This window comes from Elephas maximus, chromosome 4, assembly GCF_024166365.1.
Source record: "Elephas maximus indicus isolate mEleMax1 chromosome 4, mEleMax1 primary haplotype, whole genome shotgun sequence".
In the NCBI taxonomy this organism is placed as follows: domain Eukaryota; kingdom Metazoa; phylum Chordata; class Mammalia; order Proboscidea; family Elephantidae; genus Elephas; species Elephas maximus.
In genome coordinates this window covers 78,038,275-78,061,477 of record NC_064822.1, presented here as the reverse complement: position 1 = coordinate 78,061,477, position 23,203 = coordinate 78,038,275, and the positions used below count along the sequence as shown (strand labels likewise).

Below are 23,203 nucleotides of genomic sequence, written 5' to 3'. Positions count from 1 at the left end.
TGCTTGGTAGGGCTGAGGGTCAGTGAAAAAGAGGAAGACCCTCAACAAGATGGACTGACACTGGCTGCAACAACAGGTTCAAACATAGCCAACAACTATTAGGATAGCGTAGGACCGGGCAGTATTTCGTTCTGTACATGGGGTTGCTATGAGTTGGAAATGACTCGATGGCACCTAACAACAACAAGCCTCCAGCACTCTGAGACAGTAAATTTCTCTTCTTCATTAGCCACCTACTTTGTGGTAATTTGGAGCCCTGGCAGTGAAGTGGCTAAGAGCTTGGCTGCTGACCAAAAGGTCTGTAGTTCGAATCCACCAGCTGCTCCTTATAAACCCTATAAGGCAGTTCTGCTCTGTCTTATAGGGTCACTATAAGTCAGAATCGACTTGATGGCAAATGGTTTATGGTAATTTGTTAATAGTAACCCTAGGAAGCTAACACAGTTACCTTAATAATCTTGGGAAAATTACTTCCTGATCAAAAAAAACAGCCGTCCTTCAGTTGATTCCTACTCATGGTGACCCCATGTGTATCTAAGTAGAACTGTGCTCCATAGGGTTTTCAATGGCTAATTTTTGAAGCAGATCCCCAGGCCTTTCTTCCCAGGTGCTTCTGGGTAGCCTTCAATTGCTAGCCTTTCAGTTAGCAGCCAAGCACACAGTTTGTACCACCCAAGGACTCTGTACATTTGGTGGTTTAAATATTTTCACTACATATTTACCAATATATAAGATTTTACAGCCTAATGGCTGCTGAAGAATAAACTATTAAATCGCCTTTATGCAATAATTTAAATCGTTTGACTGAAATAACTGATCTCTAAATTTTTTAAATCAGTATTCACATATAAAATATCATCTGTTGATAACTGAGAAAGGAAAGAAACAGATTTTTTGAAGGCGGTTAGGGAAGGATCACAAGACCTCATGATGCAGAAACAAAACTCTATTCAAGAAATTAGACTCAAAATACCATTCAAGGTCATGAAAAGAACATAATAACTGCTGGCCTTTAAAAATTAAAATTAGATATATAAATGTACTTCAGTCATCTCAATTAGTATATGTAAGGCAAACACCAGATGCCCACGAGGCAAAGTTATAAAAAAAATTACAGAAACAGCAATAAGGAGAGGAACAGGATACCAAAAGGTAAGGGAACAGTCAATAGGGAATGGCCGCACAAATTACAGTATCTCTGTACTGTGGAACATGCCAAGCAGCTGTTAAAAACAATGAGGCAGAACTCTGTGTACTGTCACGGAAGACACTGATGATACGTATACATAAAATGAGCAGGCTACAGAGCAGTAAATGCTGACAGTATGGATGAAGGCTACTTTTCACTTTTTACACTTTTCTGCTATATGAATCGGTTTGATAAGCATGCATTAGTTATGTAATTAACAATAAAAAGGAAAGCGGGAGGGAAAGAGGACAGGGAAGGAGGAAGTGTCATGGAAGAACCCACCGCTGCCTACTGCCGTTGAGCTGATTCCAACTCATAGTGGCCCCTACGGGACAGAGTAGAACTGTCCCATAGGGTTTCCAAGAATGTAATCTTTACGGAAGCAGACTGCCACATCTTTCCCTGGCAGAGCTGCTGGTGGGTTCAAACCACCAACCTTTTGGTTAGCAGCCACACACTTTATCCACTGCACCACCAGGGCTCCTTCATGAAAGAAAGGGAAAACAAAAAGAAGTAAAAAATAGGAGCCAGGGATAAGAGGGCAGGTACATGGGCTAGAAGTCTGCTAGGATTTGGAGAGAGATGGCCCCGGATTCAGGTTCTGGTCCTACTATTAACTTTGGGCAAGTTAAATTCTCTAAAGGTTCAGTTTGCTCACGTGTTAAGTGGGGAGACGTTATTCTTGCCCTACTGAGTTATTGTGAGGATTAAATGAGCTAACTTTTGAAATGTGCTTATTGGTATAGTCTAAGTATCCAAAGGTATTATTATTTTCTCAAATGAAAATCCTAAAATCACCTCACCTCTAAATCTTTTCCCTTTTTTGCCTCAAACTGTATCTCAAAGTATATTTGGCATAATCCTTTTCAATAGCTTAGAAAGTAGGTTTTATTAAGATCCCAAAGCCAATCCAGTAGGAGAATACATGCTGGTGGTACCATCAGAAACATATTTCACCTGGGATTTCCAGTTCCAGCTGCATACGGGTGCCTAGCTCCCTGACCTCGCTCACACAACCTCACGCCTCCTCTACCCAGAAATTTCAGTTGGTCTGTAGCACATCATAATACCTGAATCTCTTCAAGTTATTCTGCAGTACAGATGGGTAGAAGGATATCACTCAGGGAAATATTGTCAAGACTATACTTCAGGCCATCTTTCATATAAAAAAAAAAAAGAATCAAAACTCTAAACCAGAATGGGTTTCCAAGTAAATAATAAAGTCATGTCTAATTTCTAATTCAGAGTAAGAAACTGGTTAAGTTTTTAAAACTGCTTTTTCACAATAATTGAATTCAGTCAACATAAAGTTCACATTTGCTTGGTTCAAATGTTGGCTTTATGTGTTCCCACATGGGCCCTAATTTGATCTCATAAATTGTTTTAATAAACAAAGTCTTGCCTAATGAACCATTGTTTCTTGTGAATTTTACTATATTCTGTTCTTCTTTTAATTTTTAAGAACTTCCTCCTAAAAAAACAAAAACCATGTTAACATTGTCCTTCCTTTTATGTTTAAAGTTCACTTACATGTTACTGTCTTTGGATTTATGCATCTAAAATTTATCATTTTTAAACCTTTGAATTCTCTCCAAACTTCCTGGGCAAAGTAGAAATGCCAGCATTCTTTGCGAATTAAATGCTTTTACAAAGCTGAAAAAGAAAACATTTACATGTTTATATTTTCCTCTATTAAAAATTCAAGGCAATTTTCAATAAAGGTATCCTTTTAAGGTATGTTAGGCATCATCCAAGGCCCCGAAATAGTTGTTGTCTCCTGGAATTCTCACCTTCCACGCAGGAGACCTGGGCTGAATTCCCAGCCATTGCACCACAAGTACAGTTATGGACTTATCTGTCAGTGGAGACTTGCACGTTGATATGATGCTGATCAGGTTTCACTGGAGCTTCCTGGCTAAGATAGATGAAGAAGAAAGGCTTGGCCATCTACTTCTGAATATCAGCCAATGAAAACCCTAAAGAACCCAATGTCCAATCTGTAACTGACCATGGGGATGGTACAGGGCTGGGCAGCATTTCCTTCTGTTATGCAGGGGATCACCACGAGTCAGGGGCCGAACTCATGACAACCCACACCAACAAAACATAATCCCCTCCTACAATGAGTTAGGGTTGACCTGTGTAATCAACAGAATATGACAGAAATGACAATGACAACTTCCAAGGCTAGGTCATAAAGCACTCCAGCTTCCACCTTGGTCTTCTGGATTGCTCACTCTGGACGAAGCCAGCCACCAAGTCATAAGGCTCACAGAGCCCTGGGGAGAGGCCCACATGGAAAGAAACCAAATAGCCAGCACCAACTTGCCAGCCATGTGATACTCCAACCCCGGTCAAGCTTTCAGACAATCGAAGCCCCAGCCAACATCTAACTACAGTGTCATAAGAGACCCTGAGCCAAAACTGGCCAAGCAAGTTGCTCCAGAATTCCTGACCTACAAGAACACTGAGAGATAATAAATGATTATTGTGCTAAGTGTTGCGGTGATTTAAGACCATAGTGATTAGGTTACAATTTAGCTTATTTTGTATGACTGAATATTTTCATTCTTGGCAGGTGCAGCTGAATAGACCATCATCTCTTGTTTTGCAATAAGATGAGTTTAGTGGACGAGACAGACATTAGCAACAACTGATTAGGCAGTATGACTCTGATAACTGCTATCCATTTATTCAACAACACTCAACATTAACTCAATGCCCACAATGTGAAAAGCTGCATGCCAGGCTACCAAGGTAGTCTGATTTCTACATACTAGCACATGACCTGCAACAACGGTTATAAGCAATAAACAATGTTCACTTCACCCCGATTCTTGCCCATATAAATCTCACTGTGGCATAGACAGTATTTTTTAAACCCTGGCTTGACCCACTAGAGGATAATAAAATGAAGTTAATGGAATGCTTGCTACCAGCGTTTTTAAAATAATAAAACAGAAGAGGAGGGCCAGGTAGTAAAATATTAGTTCATTTTTGTTTTATATAAAGAAATGTGTTCATATGTGGATTGTAAGTCACGTAATATTTCTTACTGTGGGTCATGGTCCAAGAGGATTTAAAACCAATGACATAAAATATCAAATACGTGAACATTCTAGGAAATTAATGTGTCACCACACTCTGCCAGTTCTCATCCATCTCACTCTCCCTCCCAATTCCTCTTCTTGCCCCTTAAATATGTGGCCTTCATTGACCATTCTGTTCTCACATTTTTTTAGGTGTCATTGAGTCAGCTCCAACTCACAGCAACCCTATGTACAACAGAAAGAAACACTGCCTGGTCTGCGCCATCCTCACAATTGTTGTTATACTTGAGCCCACTGCTGCAGCCACTGTGTCAAATCCGTCTTGTTAAGAAATCTTCCTCTTTTTCGGTGATCCTCTACATAGATACTTTAAAAACCCTGTGGAAACTGGCTCTGGCCCAGCTGCTGTTTCCTTAACCTCAGTTCTGCCGATCTCAACAGGGTAGAAAATAAGGAAAGTCCCTTTTCCTTGGGGATATCCCATTTAAAACATGCTTAACGGTCGTGGTGCAAGAGTAAGACAAGCATTAAGAGGAAGATCACACAGGTAACATGGAACGACCCTGAGATCAGTGGAATTCCTGACTAAATGAGCCATCTTCATTTCTCCAACATGCCAGAAATAATTACCAATGCTAGATGTATAAGGCTGATTTTTAACTCGCTAATGTTAAGTAACAGTTCCACTTTGCCAACAGGTGGGTTTTCAGATTGTAAATAATCGTGTGCAGCACTTATGCTCTCTGCTTTTATGACAAGGGCTACAGACGTACTAAGCACTTTGAGAGCAAGCACTACCTTCCAGCTCTCTTTCTCTCTCTCTCCTATAACGCCTGGCTCACCACTCTGCATTAAAACCTCACTCAGTACATGTTTCATAAAACGAATGAATGTTCAGAAAAGTTTATTTTGGAAATTAAATTATTTTTTAAAAAGAAATATCCAGCCAATCAGCTGATAATTCATTTACTTCTTTCCAGTGCTTCAAAATAAAGGCAATATTACCCAAAATGAAGTTTTTCTATGTTTATAACAGTATTTCTAAGGCTGAAAATATAAATACTAATAAACAGAGCTAAACGTTTCCCAAAAATTTCCAGTAAGAGGAGGATTTCAAGACTACTCCAAAATGGAAGAACAGAGAAGGTCAGTGTGATGGCTCTATTGCGTGCTATGGTTTTCGATAAAAAAGGGCATAATGAAGCTTAAAAATGGCTGTGGGAAAAATGATACTAATGGTAAGATTCTGAACAACAATTTTAGAAAAACATGCTATATGGGAGAAAGGAGGAATCAACATCTTGTAAACAGATTTCAACATTTAATAAGAGAACAGATTAATCTCTTTGGAAAAGCAAGTAATCAAATTCCTCTAGCATGAGATCAAGAAAAAAAAAAGGCGGGGGAGTCAGTAAAACACAAAAAGCTTTAGTAAGGGGAAATTCTGGCTCTTTCCATTAGCCATTTTTCTAAGTAATATTCTCCAATTTTATTAATTGCTCAAAAAGCAGTTATTATTCATGTCAATAAAATTTTAGCACAGTCATATCATCCTAGTTTTATTGCTGGTTCAAACACAACTTGAAAACGTACTACAGTCTGTTTATTGGCCTAAAAACCATAAATATGTTGATATCTGCCAAATTTTTCTCTAATCCACTTTCAAGCTCCAGGCTAATATACCTGTCTGCCTGCCTGAGATCTCCCCTTAGCTTTTCCACAATCATCTCACAACAATCAACACTAATCTCTTGATCTCCAACCCTCAATCTGCAACTCCTCCTCAAATCCTCACCCCACCCCAAAACGAATAATCCATCTTCCTCATTTTAAAATATGGCACCTCCACCCAGCTGCTTAAGTTGCGTGGAAATTATTCCTCCTCTAACCAAACCTGTGGAGTCTGCCCCTAAAATCTCTCTCCAATTAGTCCACGTTTGCCCACCTCTGCTGACACTCCCTTCATCCATCCATCATTGTTTCTCATTTTACAAAAATGCGATCACTCCTTAACAATTCTGCTTGCTTCTACTTTAATTCTCATTCAATTCTCCACCCAGCAGCCAGAGTAATACATAAAATACTACTCTCTCATTTAAAATTCCCATGTTACCAGTATAAAATGCCAAAGTCCTTAATGTGGATACCAGGTCCTGCACAGTATGGTCACTGCCTGGCCTGGGGAGGTGCTCACCTCACTCACTCAGCTCCAGGCTCCCTGGCTTCTTTCTGACCCTGTCAATCTCTTCAACCTACAATTCTTCCCAGGTACGCTAACTCCTCCCCCACTCACCTGTCTAGTCTCAGCTTAATATATTTAAGCATACTTATGTATTTACCTGTGCGGGTATTGGACTAATGTCCATGTTTCCCCTATACTTGGCAGCTCCATGAATTCAGGGATAATGCTGTTGTGTTCATCACTGTGACCCCAAAGTTATCAGAACAGAAAACAAAAAAACCAAACCCTTTGCCGTCGAGTCAACTTTGACTCTTAGGGACCCTACACGACAGAGTAGAACTGTCCCATAGAGTTTCCAAGGAGCACCTGGTGGATTCAAACTGCTGACCTTTTGGTTAGCAGCTCTAGCTCTTAACCACTATGCCACCACGGTTTCCAAAGTTATCAGGGGGCTTGGTATATAACAGAAGCTCAATAAATACTTGTTCACTTTAAGGACTTCCTTTTAAATCTACCCCATTTACTACTAAGTACACATAATGTCTTCATATATAAGTTAAAATTGTAAATAAGCAATTATGAGATAAAAGCAGAGATGAATACATTAAACCCATAAAAAATATATAGTTTAAATGAAATTTTTTTTAAAGGAAATAACCTCAATGTATAACTTATTATAAGTCTATCATTTTGCCTTTGGGGATTATAAGCTTATTAATATATTAATTTTGTCAATCAAATCTGTAAAATAAGACCTTAAAGGTACACAATTATAGGCTGTTACATTTACTCTAGGTTGGCCATTACTGGAAGCATCAATAAATCTGCAGAGCCAGGAATGCCATTTTTAATATGACTTCTTTCTAAAATTATATTGAAATCATTATATAAAAAGCAGGTTGATGCAATTTTAATATTTTAACTTATTCATCTCTTCCTATATTAAGACAGAATGCAAGACAGAAGAGAAGAATAACACTTTGGGGGGAAGGTAGTAGCTTGGTCAGCTACCATTTACTACGTATTCGTTCTGCAGAAATATTTCTTACCACTGAGTGGCATGGAAATATAAATTAAAATAGGTCAAATTTAAAAAATAATAAAAAATTTTCAATCTCATTTTCATAAAAGTATGTTCCCTTTAAAGATTCTATACCTCAGGAAGGTAGAAAAACTGGCTCTTCCCTTATTGTTCTTTTCACACTTCTCCAAGTGCTCCATTTTCAAGTGTCAGCTTTGGGGCACAGAGGACTTACGAATGCTTCCACAAAAAACCGAAACCAAACCTGTTGCCGTCGAGTTGATTACAACTGAGAGCGATGCTCTAGGACAGAGTAGAACTGCCCCACAGGGTTTCCAAACGGCAGCTAGAGGATTTGAACTGCCAACCTTTTGGCCAGCAGCCGAACGCTTAACCACTGCATGACCAGGGCTCCACCTATGCTTCTAGGAGAATGAAAAATAAAAGAATAAGGAGAGGAAGAGTTGGTCTAATTTTTTCAACCGAATCAACTTTAAAATATCCCTTCCCTTTGAAAGGAAACCCTGGTGGCATACTGGTTAAGCCCTATGGCTGCTAACCAAAAGATCAGCAGTTTGAATCCAACAGGCGCTCCTTAGAAACTCTATGGGGCAGTTCTACTCTGTCCTATAGTGCCGCTATGAGTCGGAATTGACTCGACGGCAGCGGGTTTGGTTTTGGTTTTTCCCTTTGAAGACTTGTGTCGTCTTCACATGGGCCCAAATTCACTGACAGATGCTAACATAGGGTTACAGTACATGGTAGCCAGCATACAAGGTGGTCTCCAATGCTTCTGTCTCTTGCTATTCCTGCCCGAATGTAATTCCCTTCCACAGAGAACAGACCTGGCCTGTATATAACAAGATATGAAAAATGACCAGAAAAAATTCACTTTTGAGCCCAGATCATTGAAAACACTGTGGTACCTTGCCCTCTCTTGGATCACTCACTCTGGGTGAAGCCTACTACCACATTCTAAGAAACCGAAGCCTCTTGCCAACGGCCAGAATCAACTTGGAAGTAGATCCTCTAGCCCAGTCAAGCCTTCGGAGAACTGCAGCCCCAACCAACATTTTGACTGAATCTTAATAAGAGATCCTGAGGCAGAATCAACAGCTAAGCCACATCTACAATTCCTTACCCACAGAAACTCTGAGAAATTAAAAGTTCATTGTTTTAAATGGCTACATTTTGAGGTAATTTGTTATACGGCAATAAGATAACTAAGACATATTTTCTCATTTTTATCCATCACATATGCAACCAAATTTGAAGCTCAGTAAGCCTATTTTAGATGCTGAGAAGGAGACACTTTGCAACCCAGAATGTCTGATCTAGACATAGCAAAAGTATACTTACGGCATTCCATCTGTCAACTATTGTTACTGAAAGTCAGAACGCTACTACGACAGAAACGGCACCTTTAGAACAATGATGAAGCCCATCATACAGAAGATGCTCAATACATGTTAGATAAATTAGTGAACCAGTAAACGCAGTAGGAAAAAAAAAAAAATTTTTTTTTTTTTTTTTTTTTAAATGATGCCAAGGCTGGTAGGAGTCACGGTACACCTCATAATTACTAACTTGTAATGTCTCTTTCAACCACCAGAGGGCAGAAATGTCATACTGTTCTTCCTTGACTTTCCAGAACCTAACATAATACCTCATTATGTTAGGAGTCGGAATCGACTCAACGGCACTGGGTTTGGGTTTTTTTTTTTTTTTTTTTTTTAACATAATACCTAAGGCATGTAGTGAATAAAATAAAAATTCTGGCCGAAATGGAGGAGGGAAAAAAGGAGGATGCTTATTAATAAACGTGAGAAACAAAAATTCTGACTACAGTGTTCACAAAGATTCTTGGAGATGGGGGTTGAGCTAGCTTACAGAATTTCAAGGGAGGGATACTCTTTATAGAATGGTGTTTTAGAACGGGAAACAAAGCACAGAGGCTGGGAACATCAGGCCGATTTCAAGAAACATATATGACCTATGGAAACCCTGGTGGCATAGTGGTTAAGTGCTACAGCTGCTAACCAAAGGGTCAGCAGTTTGAATCCGCCAGGCGCTCCTTGGAAACTCTATGGGGCGGTTCTCTTCTGTCCTTATAGGGTTGCTATGAGTCAGAATCGACTCCACAGCACTGGGTCTGGTTTGGTATATGACCTACGCATAGGGAACGTGGACTGGTATGTCGGGGTAGAAACCTAAGGTACTCAATTTGAATCTAAATTTACTTCTACTCTTTTTCTTCTACCTACACCATAAAACCCACTGCTGTCGAGTTGATTCCAATTCATAGTGACCCTATAGGACAGAGCAGAACTGCTCCTTAGGGTTTCCAAGGCTATAATCTTTACAGAAGCAGACTGCCACATCTTTCTCAGCAGCCAAGGGCTTAACCACTTGAAGTACCAGGATCCTTAATTACTTACTAATTAGAAATTAGTTGCTGGTTATTGCTCTTTTATTAAATGTATGTTTCTGTAGAAAAAAAGGGAAATTTAGTATATTCAGGTTCATTCTCAGTTACACACACATGGTTATCATAATCCACGTTCTTGCTCTGTATAATCAAAGCAATCACCATTGTGTACCTGGCAGGAGCTACATGCATTTCAAGTGCAGTGGCCAAGAAGACATAATTACCTTCTCTGTGACCAGCACCAATTACCAACTCAAACCTATGAAGTGAACACAAATGTCAAAATGCTTTCTGAAATCTTATTATCATAGTAACTATTTTCTAGTTGCCTTATTATTTTTAATATTATCTTTTCAGCAAAATAGTTCTTATGGATGCTATAAAAATATCCACCATTTTCAATTGGATTGGAAGCTTGGTCCTAATGACAAAATTAGCGAAATCATTTTCTTTTTCCTTGAAGTTACTGGACTTAGCTAGAGCCAGAGACAACTCCATCTTTCTACTCTATGCGGCCTTTATGGTCTTACTCCTAGATCTAAGATTTATGGTTGGCAGGCCTATTTATATGCCTGTAGAGACAGATAATGAATGAAATGGAATCCCAACATTTCATAAATGATATCCTTGCTGAAAGAAGCTGATGAGATAAATGGGTTAACTCTTGATTAATCTGATAAGGCTTTAATAAGGAGATTTCATCCCCTCAAGTATAATAACAAGATGCTGTGTATGTATGTTTATAATAAAGACCAAATTGTTCCAGGAATGATCATTAATTAAAAAAGTTAATGATAATAATGTATCTAGATTTGTGGAGCATAATGTTAAGTATACTAGAGCAGAGGTGCTTCCCCTAGGTTCAATGGGCCCCTACAGCTCTGTAAACCTCTGAATCATTTGCACATTTTTAAATATGTAAGTATATAGGCATCCTTCTGGGGAATGGGGCTCTTTCAGCCTCAAATGACAAAAAACCCAGTTCAAATTGGCTTAAGCCAAAGAAGAGAATTGATTCACTCAAATGAAAAGCCAAGGTGGCAGATTTAGAAAGGGCTGGATCTAGAGACTCAACCAAGACACTAAGGTGTTTTTCTGCCTTTTTCTCTCAGCAGTGGATTAATTATTTTGTGCGTGGCCCTTCTAGCCATGGTCTTTCAACTCTCACCCAGGTGATTATGTGATAGGGTAACTGTGGCCTACCTAGGGGATTGTTCAGTTTTGTCTTAAAAGAGAGCCAATTCCAGAGCAAAGAGGAGAGCCTGGCACCAAAGACCCATGGGAGACTGCGCAGTGGACTTCTTGGCCCACAGGGCAAGAAAGCTGAGTGCCTCTGGGCAGAGACTGAGGGCCAGGGAGAAGTCTACGTCTGACCCATGAATTTGGGACTTGCCAGCCTCTACAGCCGGGTGAGCCATTTCCTTTATGTGGTTCTTCAGTTCCGTGAGACAGCAAATTAGGGAACCCAAAGGCAGGAGAGAGAATACTGATGCTAGAGGGAGTAGTTGATGTCAGAGATCAACTTTGTGCTGATCCTTTTAAGAGAAATTATTCCTTTACCTTCCTCCCTTCCCACCACCTCCCAACACTATCTCTCTATTACCTTTGTGAGAGTACTGATTGTCCTCAGAGAGGCTCACTCCGTAAGGAAAGCTCTAGGTGTACATCATTCAGCTTCAAATCCAGATAAGCAAAAGCAATTCTCTTCCTGCAGAATAAGGAAAGTCCCAAATCAAGTCTCACTGGTCCACTTTATATCATGTGCAAATGTGCACACTCCTGGTCCCAGGAATTGTATCTCATCTGTGTATGTTCACTGTCCTTCATCACAGTTTCAAAGAGGTCCCTGAACCCTCTCCTCAAATTTGAGAACAAGTGTAAAAAAAGTATAAAGAATATGCGCATTTCTAAAATGTCACCTTAAATCTAACACTCCACTACTTTCCTCAGACTTAAGCAAGTGACATTCTCATCAAATCCAATGGTGTACTCCAGCGCCTCGGCTTAAAAGTAACGCATTTGCCACCACTGACCATATAACTATCCCTACCTGACTTTGTCTTCTGACTCTGGCTTCCAGGACACTGCATTAGTCTCATTCTCCTGTCTCTCTGACTTTTCAGGCATTTCCCAGTCTCCTCTTTTTCTTTCTATAGTGTCTCTTTCTAATCTGTCAGTTCTATCCAAATGACTCTCAAATATTCATCGCCAGGCTAAAAATCTTTGTCAAAATTTGTCTCACATTTCCAAAAACCAAGTGGACACCTTAAAACCTAGACACCATATTAGTATGTCAAACTCAAAATATGCAAAGCAAACATCATTTTTAGGTCTTTAGCAAAACCAGCCTCTCCTCCCTCTGAAGTCATCTACCTGAGAAATAATTTGTTTGATCACTTGTGCTTCAAGGTTCAGCTCAGACGTTACATTTTCCATGAATCGTTCTCTCCTCTCTCGTCATCAAGCTGGGATGTGTGCTTTCACAGCGCTCTGCCCACAGCTCTCCCAGTACTTATCCCATTTCATTGTAATGACTGGTTTACTTACTGGGCTCTTACTCTAAAGTCACTAGCAAGGGCACAGTTGCGTCTTACATCTTATTCCATATGCCTAGCACAGGAGCTGGCACAAAGAAGGCTCCCAATGAATGCTGAAAGAGAGAGAGTATTTTTTGTTTTTGTTATTAGGTGCCGTCGAGTCGGTTCCAACTCAGCGACCCTATGCACAACAGAACGAAACACTGCCAGGTCCTGTGCCATCCTCACCATTGTTGTTATGCTTGAGCCCATTGTTGCAGACACTGTGTTAATCCATCTCATTGAGGGTCTCCCTATTTTTCACTGACCCTCTTTTTATTATTAAAAAAAAAAAAAAATTTTTTTTTTTTTAATTAAAGACCTATAATTTTCCTAGCTTAAAATATTTACTATTTGTTAAAAAGTACTGTCAGCAAAAAACAGATTTGTTTGGTTTACCGTTCAAACAGACACTATGGCTTGGTAAGGTCTAAGGAAACAAGTCTGCTACCAATAAAATTTACAAAGCAAATAGTCAGGGAATAAAAGTGGGGAAAAAAAAACCCACTGCTTTCTTCTTCCTCCTCTTTTTCTTAACAATCTTTTGGGTTTTAAAAAAGAAAAATTAATGGTAGATACTAAACAGTAGGAAATTTTCTTTGCCTCCAAGGGACTAATAATAATGTCTATCTACAGGCACCAGGTGTGCTTGCTGTGAGGCCTTACCTTTTCATACAGCTACGAACTTTCCCAACTACTGTCCCAAGAGATGATGGCCTTTTGAGACAGGCAGCTGACAAGCAACAAGCCAATCGTTTAAGCTCAAACCACTTGCTTCTTAGTGATATTCTTCTTTACCACCAAGTGTCTTTAACCCTTATGGTCTGAATTTGAAAATTCATTATTTGCTAATTTCTGTGAGACTGAACACATGACTTGATGTCTCTGAGTCTAAATTTCATCATCTATAAAGTAGAAATGATAATACCGGTGACTCACAGGGTTGTTGACAGGAGCAAGTTGACAAGTAGGGAAAGCACCTGAAATACAGTCGGTGCTTAGGAAGAGAGGATATGGTTATAACTGCTCTCTGGCATGCTCACAAAGGACACGAAAGCTTCCAAGCGAGAAACAATTAAAAAAAAAAAAAAAAAAAGTCATAAGCCATTTGTTTTATCTATGATGAAATGGCAAGAGCCCTTTTAAATAAACCTCAACATTACTCTTAAATTTCCTTCTCAGATCGACACCCTAGAAACCTTACCCTACTCAATGCAGCCCTTGATGGCCATCACTACAAATGAAATAAAAATGCCGTATTTCTGAGCTTTTACTTATAATTGTTGGATTTTAGTGCTATTGCTTTTGTTGTTAAGCAGCAAGACAAAATGTTTTTTTCTTTTTCTTTTTCCCCACTAAATGTTTCTGGCATTTTATTTCCTCTCCATTACTCCTGAATTATTCCAGTGGAGAAGCAAGGTAGCATTAACTAAATGTGAGGTAAACAGTATAAAGTTAGTAAGGAAGAGAGATGTAGTCAATGCCACTTAATCTTGCTGTAAAAAGTTGAGAGTACTCCAATTAGCTTACAATTAAATTTCATTATTATCATTACAAGCCAAATTGCATTATTAATTACAAGCCAAATCACATCTACACCTGTCTTAAAACTAACTTGTTCCAGAGAAATTTTGTCATTCATTAAAAAGTTTCCTTATATAAAAACTTTTCAAGAAACTAAAGATTTTCCTTTGGAGAAAGATCAGTCTATAAGAATACAACACAATAAAAACATCAAAAATGGCAAAACCAGTAGTTCTCTTACTGTCAATAATAAAAGGAAGTAAATAACGGATGGGGAAAATCTGCTTCACAGCTCAAACTCTAGAAATGTAAAGAAAAAGTGCCCTCATCTGGCCAAACACAAAACTTAACATTTTGGACCCACATACTAACTCCTGTTCAAGAACGATTTTCAGGGCTTTAATTGGTATATAAAATAAATCTGAAGGTTTTTTAAAAAAAATAAGTAGGAATCGAAAAATAAATGTTTTTTGCTGCCTTTTAAAAATATAACTATGAGCTGCTAAAAACATAACTATTTAAATCATAAACTGTAAAGCAAATTATATAATACATTATCTCACCCCAACCAAATATATCAGGAAGAATAGAAATTGTTACCTGTCCTCTTATTTGCAAATCATGAATTATACAGTGGCATGAATAACTTTACATGCTAATGACATGACTGACATGATTGTCATATACTCACACCTGAAAAAGAAAAAAAAAAACCTAACTTTGGAAAACTTAAAAGTTCATTTTTTTCCCTATTTCTAAAAATAGTATGCAATTTAAATTTACATTTTGGTTAATACACTATTAGACTGACACCCTTACCAGCCAGACTAAGTTGAGTCCTGAAAAAAATACATAATTTTCAGCAGCTCTGTGACAACAGCATTACAACTGAAATGCTTTAAAACAAACAAACAAACAAAAAAAAAAAACCAAAGCTGTTGCCCTCAAGTCGATTCCGACTCATAGCGACCCTGTAGGACAGAGTAGAACTGCCCCATATAGTTTACAAGGAGTGCTTGGTGAATTTGAACTGTCAGACTTTTGGTTAGCAGCAGTAGCACTTAACCACTACACCACCAGGGCTAGAGATGAGCAATTCAATTACTAAAAATAATAGTAATAAATAATATTAGAAATCATTCAAATGTTAGTTATTTATCAGGGACTATATGTGGAAAAAAAAAAATTTTTTTTTTTTTTTTTTTTATATGTGACAGTAACCCTGGTGGTGCAGTGGTTAAGAGATCAGCTGCTAACCAAAAGGCTGGCAGTTCGAATCCACTAACCTCTCCTTGGAAACCCTTTCAGGCAGTTCTACTCTGTCCTGTACAGTCACTATGAGTCGGAATCAGCTCAACGGCAAAGGGTTTGGTTTTTATGTGGAAGCAAGGAGCCCTGGTGGTGCAGTGGTTAAGCACTTAGCTGCTAACCGAAAGATTAGTGGTTCAAACCCACCATCTGCTCTGTGGCAGAAGGATGTGGCAGTTTGCTTCTGTAAAGATTACAGCCTTGGAAACCCTAGGGGGCAGTTCTACTCTGTCCTATAAAGTTGCTATGATTCAGAATCAACTTGATGGCAATAGCAAAGAGAGAGAGACAGAAAATATACCATCAGAAAGCTTTCCATAGCTCCCCACTATATAATCAAGACCCCTGGTGGTTCAGTGGTTAAAGCACTCAGCTGCCAACCAAGGTCAGCAGTTTGAACCCACCAACTACTCCTTGGGAGAAAGATACAGCAGTCTGCTTCCATAAAGATTTACTGCCTCAGAAATCCTATGGGGCTGTTCTACTCTGTCCTATAGGGTCATTGAGTCAGAATCAGCTTGACGGCAGTGGGTTTATACGGTCACGTAAAACCTAATTTCCTTACTCAACCTCTTCAACAGGACTTCCTCTTATCTTTCTATCTTCCACTGCTGCTCCTCACATACTACAAGACCCACCCAAAATGTGCTCTTCAGCCCCAAACACACTCTGCCGTTGTCTCACTTACACATGCTTTGCTGTACCAGGATACTCACCTAGAATGAGCATTCTCCTGTCTATCAGAAATCATAACTACCCTAAAAAATAGCACATCAGTAACAAAGCCTGGCAGGATTTATCTTAGGAATTAATCTATTTTCCTCCACTCTTGTCCCCCTTCAGAAATCGTATAGAATAGCTTATACCACCATCAGTTTTGGCAGTAATAGGAAAAGGGAAGTTTGCTAGAGAAAAAGTAAAGATCCAGTTAGGTTAAGGGAGGTGCCATATCCTTTTAGTTAAGACAAACAAACCATAGACTCTTAGATTAGACATCCTGGGTTCAGTCCTAGCTGACCACTTGCTAGCTTTGTGAGGCAATTACCTCACTTTTCTAGCCTCAGTTTACTACCTGAAAAACGGAAAAAATAATACAGGTAGTGTCCAACTTACAACAGGGTTCCGTTCCGACAGCTGTCATAGGTTGGTTCTGATGTAACTAGTACCTTTTTCTTTTTTTTTAGTTCTCATTACTGTCTGCTATACAGCAGTGTTTTGAACAGTAAATAAACAACACTGTACAGCTGCCAGTGAACATCTGAGAATGATAATATTCAGCAAATTATGTGCTGCAACATTTATTAAAGAGAAGAGGAACAACAACAAAAAAAGAGTTGCGCAGTTCATTGTAACTCGAATGCATCATTAAGTTAGGGACTACCTGTAGTGCACTCCTCATTAGGGTTGTTTTGAGGATTAAATGGATTAATATGTGTTGCTGGTAAAGTAGCTGAAACATAGAGTCTTGATTTTTACTGCAGTTCCCCTCAAGAGCTGGCTTCCTCCCTAAAGTCCAAGTCCACTTGGCTGGTACACACATAATGTCTAATTATCACCATCCCTTCTCACAGAAGGTTGGATCTTGAGACCCATTCCAAAAAGACAAGCTATGCCTCTATTTTCAGTAGCTGGATCCCAACTCCCAAGCCCTGGTACTACATCCAATACAGAGATCAGCATGGATCAGCATCTCCTTTTATTATCTTTCCCCTTCTCCCTCCTGACTCCTCCCCCCACCTCCAGATCAGACACTTAACGTTTTGTCACAAGCACAGATTCAGTACCTCTTCTGAGACATTGTGACTTTAAGAATTGACTGCCCACTATAAGGAACAGCTCTGTAGCTGGGTTAGAGTCCTTAGAAGACTGGCTTCTCCAGCTAATGTACCTTTTCCTATTATTGTACCATCAAAAAGGTCAACATACTGTTGTTATTACCATTACTGGTGTATGTTTTATTCCTCTACACAATTTAAATTTTCTTGAGAGCGAGGACTGATCATCTTTGAATTTCTCCAGACCTAAACACATAATCCTCAACCTTATTTTGAAATAAGTTATGTCTGAGTCATAATTGACTAAAAATCAGGAAAAATATCTTTTGTTTGCTACCCACCCCCAATCACTGGTGCTAAAACACAAACGCACACTTATTTTTCCTTATAATTAAAATGAATTTTTAGTTGACCAATACCACCACACATTTCTCTCTGGGTTTTAATGACATTTCCTTACACTGCTGTGTGCCGCTCATACTGACTCTAAGACAGACTAGAACTGCCCCATAGGGTTTCCTGGGCTATAATCTTTTCAGTAGCAGATCGCCAGGTCTTTTCTCCTTTAGAGTGGCTGGTGGGTTCAAACCAATGCCCTAACAGTTAGCAGCTGAGTAGCTGAATCATTGCACCACCAGGGCTCAATTTCCTTACATTCCCTTACCTTAATTACCTTAGATTAATGCACTAATCCATTCTTTAAAGAGGTTTTTAAAATATTAACAAAACAATCGGTACAGTCACAGTAATGTTTTTAGCATCCCCCTTTATTATACTGAGACCCCCAAAGAAGTCTTTAAACCTTAATAAGCCTTTAGACTGCATATTCCAATGTTATAAAATTATTGTGCTACATACAACATGAGATTTCAAATATATTGAAAAGATAACAGCATTATTGCTCTACTTCATTTAATGACATACTTCTTTAACCTTAACTTAGCGTAAACTTAAGTTCTTTGAATATAGTAAGCCCAATTCATTTCTAATTCATGTTAATATTAGTCTGTAGTTATCAAATGTCCTACCATCTTCTACTTTGTTTCATTAAGGTCACCTGAAGTCAACAGTATGATTTTCTAGGAGAGGGAAGTGTCCTTCATAATCTTATATTTTCCAGAACACTACAGATTAAAATAGATTTTTTTTACAAGACAATCAGAAGATTTTTTAAATTTTATAATAGTTGCCCAATTTGTTATTTCAATTATCTGAATTTCCATGTGAAACAAAACTTTGCAATAATGGTTCTGAACCCTGGCTATGTATCATAGTTATCTGGAGAGTTCTTCAAAAACAGATTGCCAGGTCCCATGTCAGAGCCACAGGTGAGTGTGCAGGATAGTCTGAGAAATGAGTTTAAAGGAAAATATATAAGAAAACAGTATGATTTACAGATATATATATTTAAATGTGTATACTGCATCTACAATCATTTAATTAAAAAAAAATCATATTACCATGTATTCTAAATTACCATTGTACGTGTTTTTGAAAATATACTTGCAACAATTACTGTCGAGTATTTTTTTCCAAATAATCAGTCTTCACATTGGTGATTTTCTAAAATACACTTCCAGGTGTAAGATTTTTTGAGCATCAAAAGTAATAACACGATGTACATTCTAAATACCTTTAATCCTCATATCTGGCAAAACTTGTTCCCTATCGGCTTGTTGCCGATTTACTGCTCGTTGTCAACTTAAAACTCACTTTCTGGATTAGTCTAGAAAACAAATCCTCCTGTGTTTTATTATTTTTTGTGTTAAGTACCCCAGATTTCTTCTGCCTTGGCCCTGAGAGTGACTCCCCTCGTGGACCGACGGAGGAGCTTTCTGCTAGGCCTGCAAAACAGTCTTGAGAATGAAAATGCCCTTGATTGCTGTCAAATGACCTAGTCTTTCAGAATAAAAATTTAAATCCAAATAGTGACTTAAAGTCTATTTTCAGCTGTTAAGCCCTTTTGGGCTCAAACAGCAGACATACGTAATAAATCTCAAAGCTGACAGTCTGAGATTTGCTTACCACCTCTGGCACTTCCATGTTCCAAAAAAAACCAGCGGCATACTGCCCACTGATAGAAAGCATAAAGCTAGGTCTAACACTAGCTACGTAGGGGGAAATGGGAACCCTGAAAGGCTGTTGCTCAAATAAATGCCACATTTTCATATAAATTCATCAAGTGTCATTCTGCCTCATTCTGTTTTTTTCCCCATATCTAACTTTCACAAAAATTGTATTACCATTTTGAGTTCTAACAACAGATTAGATGCTAACTTCCAATTATCTTGAAAAGAACTTTCCCGTTGCTACTGGAACATCTCTTCCCACCCAATATACCTGGGCAAAGCCTATATTCTAAAAGTTTATATTTAAGACTTCACTGTCTCACAGTTAACTTCATTCTGTCGTAATTCCAATTGTTTCTCCAGTTCCCCTCCAGTCTTTATCTATGTGCAGTAATTTATAAAACTGCAATCATAGTGTACAACTGTTTGTTCTGTTTCCATATAAATATTGTTATTTATATGGAATATTATACGTACTATAATATTCCATATAATATAAATATTTATATGGAAGACCTCCATTTAATAATATTAATATTGTAAATATTATTACTATTATTAAATGGAGGCCTTAACAATAATGCATGATTTCAAAAACAGGAGTGAAAAAGCATTCAGCTGTTAGAAATTTACAAAAAGTCAATTTCATGTTTTTAAAAATCAAACCTGAAAAACTGAGTTCCCACTGCCAAGGAATAAAATGGCTCGCTAAAAACATGATGTGGTAATATGTAAGAGACATAAAAATTTCTGAAAAAGGCAGAGTGTGCCTGCAATTAAAATAACACAAATGAAAGATTTTCCTTTCTTTACCCTATGCATTTGATTTCTACTCTCAAAGCAGAATAAACCAAGTAAGATAAACCCAATTATTTTGCAAGACCATCTTTAAGAGTGGGAAAAAAAAAAAAATTTTTTTTTTCTTTTTTAAATAAGAGTGAGGCTGACAGCCTCCAGGCACCATTAACAACCCCCAACTTGTAAGTACAGTAGCATGAGCCACCTCCCCTTCTAACTGGTTTCTCCAGATGTTTTTTAGGCAATCAGCCAACTTGCCCAACATAATAAAAACAAAAGGCTGGGGACACAGACCACAGAACCAGTTAAGACCAGTCTGGCCCGCCTGAGACCACAGAACCAGTTAAGACCAGTCTGGCCCGCCTGACACCCGCAGAACCATCAACCCTGTCCTCTGGGTGACCCTGGAACTTTTCTCCTGCCGGACAGAACCAAACTTCAGTGGCCCAAGATTGGGGGAAGACTTTCAGAAGTGAAGTGTCCGAGCATAAGATCTGGTTTAACTGAAATGGACTGGTATTGGCCATTTTGAATCAGACAATCATATGGTGTACTATGCCAAGAATGACAAACTGAAGAGGAACGATGTCGGATTCATTGTCAGAAACAACATTTCACAATCTATCCTGAACTACAACTCTGTCAGTGATTGGATAATATCCAGATGCCTACAAAGGAGACCAGTTAATACGACTATTATTCAAATTTACACAACCACTAAGACCAAAGATGAAGAAATTGAAGATTATTACCAATTTCTACATTCCGAAATTATCAAACATGCAATCAAGATGCACTGGTAATTACTGGTGATTGGAATGAGAAAGTTGGAAAAAAAAAAAAAAAACAAGGATTAGTAGTTGTAAAATAACGCACTGGTGACAGTAATGACGCCAGAGACTGCATGAAAGAACTTGCAAGGCAACGATCTATTCACTGCAAATACCTTTTTTCAAAAAATATAAACGGCAACTATATCCGTGGACCTCGTTGGATGGAAAACCCAGGAATTAAATCGACTATCTCCGTGGAAAGAGATGGCAGAGAAGCTCAATATCATCAGTCAGAACAAGGCCAGGGACCAACAGTGGAACAGAATATCAATTCCTCACACACAAGTTCAAGCTGAAGCTGAAGAAAATCAGAACAAGTCCAGGAGAGCCAAAGTACGACCTTGAGTGTATCTTATCTGAATTTAGAGACTATCTCAACAATAAATTTGACGCACTAAATACTAATGGCTGAAGATCAAACAAGTTGTGGGATGACAACAAGGACATCATACATGAAGAAAACAAAAGATCATTGAAAACAAAGACCAAAATGGATGTCAGGAGAGACTCTGAAACTCTCTTAAACATAGAGTAACTAAAGAGGATGGAAGAAATGATGAAGTAAAAGAGCTGAACAGGAGATTTCAAAGGGCAGCTCGAAAAGACAAAGGTATTATAATGAAATGCACAAAGACCTGGAGTTAGAAAACCAAATAGGAAGAACACACATTTCTCAAGCTGAAAGAACTGAAGAAAAAAAATCAAGCCTCAAATTGCAATACTGAAGGATTCTATGAGCAAAATACTGAACAACGCAGGAAGCATCAAAACAAGATGGAAGGAATATACAGTCATTGTACCAAAAAGAATTGGTTGATGTTCAACCATTTCAGGAGGTAGCATACGATCAAGAACTGATGTTATTAAAGAAAGACGTCCAAGCTGCACTGAAGGCACTGGCAAAAAACAAGGCTTCAGAAATTGACAGAATATAAATTGAGATGTTTCAACAAATGGATGCACACTGGAAGCACTCACTCGTCTATGCCAAGAAATTTGGAAGACAGTTACCTGGCCAACCAACTGGATGGAATCCATATACATGCCCATTCTAAAGAAAGGAGATTCAACAGAATGCAGAAATTATCAAACAATATTATTAATATCACACACAAGTAAAATTTTGCTGAAGATCATTCAAAACATTTGTAGCAGTACATCGTCAGGGAGCTGCCAGAAAGTCAAGTCAGATTCTGAAGAGGACATGGAAAGAGGGATGTCGCTGCGGATGTCAGATGCACCTTGGCTGAAAGCAGAAAATACCAGAAAGATGTTTACCTGTGTTTTATTGACTATGCAAAGGCATTCAACTGTGTGGATCATAACAAATTATGGATAACATTGCCAAAAATGGGAATTCCAGAACACTTAATTGTGCTCATCAGGAACCTCTACGTAGATCAAGAGGAAGTCATTTGACCAGAACAAGGGGTTACTGTATGGTTTAAGGTCAGGGAAGGTATGCGTCAGGGTTGTATCTTTTCACTATATTTATTCAATCTGAATGCTGAGCAAATAATCTGAGAAGACTGGACTATATGAAGAAGAATGGGGCACCAGAATTGGAGGAAGACATTAACCACCTGAGATATGCAGATGACATAACCTTGCTTGCTAAAAATGAAGAGGACTTGAAGTACTTATTGATGAAGATCAAAGACTACAGCCTTCAGTAGGGCTTACACCTCAACATAAAGAAAACAAAAATCCTCACAACTGGACCGATAAGCAACATTATGATAAACGGGGAAAAGACTAAAGTTGTCAAGGATTTCATTTTAATTTGGATCCACAATCAACACTTACTGAAGCAACAGTCAAGAAATCAGATGGTGAATTGCATTAGGCAAATCTGCTGCAAAAGACCTCTTCAAAGTGTTATGGCTTGGGTCAGGTGCACCTTAGTCCTCAAGATGTCACTTTGAGGACTAAGGTGCGCCTGACCCAAGCCATGGTGTTTTTAATCTCCTCATATGCATACGAAAGCTGAACAATGAATAAGGAAGTCCGAAGTATTATTGACGTCTCTGAGTTATGGTGTTGACAAAGCATAGCAAATATACCATGAACTGCCAAAAGAACAAATAAATCTGTCTTGGTAGAAGTACAGCCAGATGCTCCTTAGAGGCAAGGATGGTGCTTCTCACATACTTTGGACATGTTATCAGGAGGGACCAGTCCCTAAAGAAGGACATCATGCTTGGTAATGTAGAAGGTCAATGAAAAAGTGGAAGACCTTCAAGGAGATGGATTGACACAGAGGCTGTAACAATGGGCTCAAGCATACAACGATCATGAGAATGGCGCAGGACCAGGCAATGTTTCGTTCTGTTGTACACAGGGTCACTATGAGTCCGAAACCATGGACAGTACCTAACAGCAACAACACACCTTATTGTTGGAAATTTTTTTAACAAGCCAACACACGCACATAGTGCACAAGTATATTT

At 38.6% G+C, this 23,203-nt stretch overlaps 1 protein-coding gene across 18 annotated transcripts in view; it reads right to left on the bottom strand.

Moving 5' to 3' along the window:
• The window catches only part of PLEKHA5 (pleckstrin homology domain containing A5), a 256,773-nt gene that overhangs the window by 157,442 nt on the left and 76,128 nt on the right, over positions 1–23,203 (bottom strand). The window contains exon 4 of one of the 18 annotated variants that reach the window (XM_049882590.1): positions 11,474–11,578. The exons of the other annotated variants lie outside the window; for them this stretch is intronic. Coding sequence (XP_049738547.1) covers positions 11,497–11,578 — 82 coding nt within the window. The 3' untranslated portion in view covers positions 11,474–11,496. The remainder of the gene's footprint in view (positions 1–11,473; positions 11,579–23,203) is intronic. 18 annotated transcript variants of the gene reach the window in all.